This window comes from Bactrocera latifrons, unplaced genomic scaffold, assembly GCF_001853355.1.
Source record: "Bactrocera latifrons isolate USDA-ARS-PBARC rearing strain unplaced genomic scaffold, ASM185335v1 scaffold_931, whole genome shotgun sequence".
NCBI classification, from domain to species: domain Eukaryota; kingdom Metazoa; phylum Arthropoda; class Insecta; order Diptera; family Tephritidae; genus Bactrocera; species Bactrocera latifrons.
Window position 1 is genome coordinate 66,313 of NW_017537636.1, and position 3,403 is coordinate 69,715.

General features: G+C 36.1%; 1 protein-coding gene across 1 annotated transcript; it reads right to left on the reverse strand.

Annotated features, from left to right (window-relative positions):
• Positions 1-597: 597 nt before the first annotated feature.
• On the reverse strand, positions 598-2,578 carry LOC108977667 (UPF0489 protein C5orf22 homolog). Its single transcript, XM_018947477.1, has 2 exons — positions 1,864-2,578; positions 598-1,811 (listed from the first exon to the last, which is right to left on the reverse strand). The coding sequence occupies exons 1-2, from the start codon at positions 2,441-2,443 to the stop codon at positions 925-927; spliced, it is 1,467 nt and encodes a 488-aa protein (XP_018803022.1). The 5' UTR covers positions 2,444-2,578; the 3' UTR covers positions 598-924.
• Between the last annotated feature and the right edge of the window lie 825 nt (positions 2,579-3,403).

Consider the following 3,403-nt stretch of genomic DNA (forward strand, 5'->3'; position numbering starts at 1 on the left):
TCGTCCAAACTTATCCATTCATACTTATGTTAAAAAAAAAAGCACTCGGCAAAGGTGACAGTGCTCTCACGTGGCGCTCCGTTCTTGGCACAGAAACTTTGTGTAACACCATAGGGTCCCCAATAGTACATCCAAAAAAAGTCAGCACTTTACAACGCCACGAATGGTCAACAATTTAAGAGCGGACAGAGTAAAGGACACACACACACACAATTCGTATATGTGTATCTACTTTGAGCATACCTAGTGCAACATAAGTTATGCTAGCGTGGGGAGTAATGCGCCAAGCTTTTATGGCCATAAAATTGAAATTCACTCAGAAGAGTAAGAAATGAAAGTCATATTTTTGCCATTTCAACACCTAACTAACATAGTAATGCGTAGCGGTTTACTGTAATTTAAGGCACTTATTTATTTGCCTACTTCTAAGGAACTTCTAAGAGCTGGCTATTTTCTAAACAAATAAAATTTTTCTGCGACAAAATGAGCTATAAAAGCTCCTTTATTGAATCGTGCTTTGTTTGATACTTAATTAATTTCTTCGAGTTTTATAGCATACGTTTACATTTACTTAGTTAATAGCTCTCCGTGATATCATTTATATTTATAACTTTTTAAATATTTATTAGTACATATGTTTGACTTTTAAATAAAACATAATAGTCTATAATTACTACATCATCTCTTACAACTACGTATATATTGTGCACAGTGCGTACACTGTAAAAAGTTTTCATAGTTTGTTCAAATGGCGTATGAGACAAGCCTAGCCATTGAACATATTTTACTACATATTTACTTAGAGTTTGTTTCATATGTTAATTTGCAATGGTGGAACTATACGAACTCAGCAGCCACGAGTAAAGCCGATTCTTTTAAGTGTACGCACACTTAAGCACAGCCATCGAATCCCGAATTAACGCATTACAACTGCATTACATCCCATTCTTCGTCCAAATAATGAAGTATAGGTTTATCATGCAAACGATCCCCAAATACTTCTCGCAACACTTCCAATACTCTTTCTTGAATAACTCCCACTTGATGTTTGGGACAGTAATCATCTTCGGCTGAGCAAGCCATTGTTATGAGCACCGGCGGAGTGGGTAAATTTTGTAATAAACATTTAAATTGTCCGATATATTGTTCCAATTCTTTGGATGTGCTAATGTGGTGTGGTAATCCATTTGTATCGGTTGTACTACCTGAATCATATATAAGCAGCCAGTCTATTTCATCGTCTGCATAATGTTTCTGCAGTGATTTTGCTAGATTCTCAATGCGAACATAAGTCTCCGGCGCAATAATGTTCGGATCAGGTGCCGGTGTTAGACCATCTAATGTTCTTGTTTCTTCCAAATGTTCAAATATCTTTTTTAGTGCTTCCAATTGTAATTTGCGTCGCACAGTTGTGCCACCACAGTCTTTGACTTCTGATTCAAAATGGAAAATATCGGTGAGTTGTTCATAACAATTTGCATCTTTATAAATTTCTAAAAATGGATTGGAAGTACTGAAGAAATCCAAATCAATGTCTAATACAAAATTTGGTCCATCTGCCTCTTTGATGAACTGTCCGGGGTCAATTGGTGCACTACTACTCGAAGTATCTACATTAAATACTTGCAGTTCCATATTGCGCGTATCCAGCAACTCTTTTGTATCACAGTAGTTACCCTCAGATATAAAATAATCAAGCGGGCAATCTACACTAATTTTATCATTCTTATGGCCAATCTTAAAGCTGTATTTGCCTATAGGAATTTGTTGGCACCAAGAATTCTTCAACCAAATAACTCTATTGAAGTGACCTAAAAATAAAAATTAGCAATGCATATTTTTCAAAAATAATTAAAATTTTACCTGCATAGCAAGCCGGCATAATCCAATTTTCAATGCTAAGCTCTGCCAACATGGTTTCCTTGTCATAAGAAGCACTTGCTGGAATTTCCCGTGATATAACCATGTCAGGATGCGAATCAAAATGTATTAGTATATTATTCTCCAGCGGCAAGTGTCGGGTGGCCAAACAACGATATATAAATTCCAACACATCATTGTGATAGTCCGCAATAAAAATAGGAATTCGTTGGAATTTGCGCGGTTGTGCATTCTTCAATTCTTCTGTATCCAAAGTAAAATCTTTCGGCTTTAACACAATTCTATCTGATACAGTTCCTGCTATAGAAGTGGTGGAGACATTCCCCAAACCACTTTCTTCATCTAAATCAGATTTGGGGCGCTTTGTTGGCGGTTGCTCCTCCGTTCCCGCCTCGCTTTCAGTCGATTCTTTTGGAGTATTAACCGTATCAATCTTTTTCGCTGCCACGCTTTCACTTACTGCCGACGATGATTCTAAAAGTCCATCACTAGCCTCTATTACCCCTTTTGGTGATATCTCCACCGTGGGCGAGGCACTATTTCCATTTGAATCTCCTTCCATTTCAATTTAGATTTTTTAATATACTTGAGAAGCGAAAATTTTGTAAAATCACTTTTTGTTTTCTTTTGGTAAACTAGTCTGATAAGTGCTTTGAACTTCCTTTCTCTGACTTTACGCTTTGAATATGAAAGTGACAAATTTCGGCGAAAAACAGCGATTGTTTGCGTCTTCTTCTTCTTCTTCGAAAACCTATTCACAACTCTCATAATAGAAACTTTGGGTCGGCTTTAGTATGGGACGGTATCGGGAAATAAATGACGGATTTCGGGAATAAAATGGGTATGGTCGGATAGAGGCGATTTTCCAGGTCAAGAATATATATTGTTATAGCCGCAGGAGCTTATAGTTTTCGAGATATTCGCGTTTAAAGTCAAAAATGATCACTATTTTAATTACGTCTTTTCTCGATATGAAATTAATTTTGCATTTATATTTTTCACTTTTATATCCTACTAGAATAGAATAGAATGTTATTTGAGGTAATACACTGCGACCTAAGGTCTATTGTGCCCTTATATCCCACTAACACATCACTAATTTATTTTTACACATTTATTTTAAATAATATAGTGCAACACATTCACCGTCGAACTGTCATCGTAACCGGTTGCTTTTCSCTCTTTGCTTATTGAGTTTGTTAAAACGGTATAACGGTTTGTTCTGCGTTTATATTACGCTCGTGCTTTGTTTGTGAATTAATTTTTTATTGTTTTATATCTTTTCAATCACTTAATTTCTTAATTTGTTAAACTAAAATTCGCGTTTACTATGGCCCCTGGGGCCACTTAATTCGTTATCATGCTTCGCTACGTATAAAGGTATKCRAGCAATCAGTAAGGAAGTAAGTAAAGTTACTGAGCTACGTGATGGTAGCCTACTGCTCTTTGTAAATAACAACAAAACAGCTAGCAAATTTCTTTCTGCAAAAATTTTACCTGGCGGAGGTCATATCAATGTCAA

Coding starts and splice junctions, on each gene's coding strand:
- LOC108977667 (XM_018947477.1), bottom strand. CDS start 2,443: ATGGAAGGAGATTCAAATGGAAATAGTGCCTCGCCCACGGTGGAGATA. Junction 1,812..1,863: donor TATGCCGGCTTGCTATGCAG/GTAAAATTTTAA, acceptor TTTTATTTTTAG/GTCACTTCAATAGAGTTATT.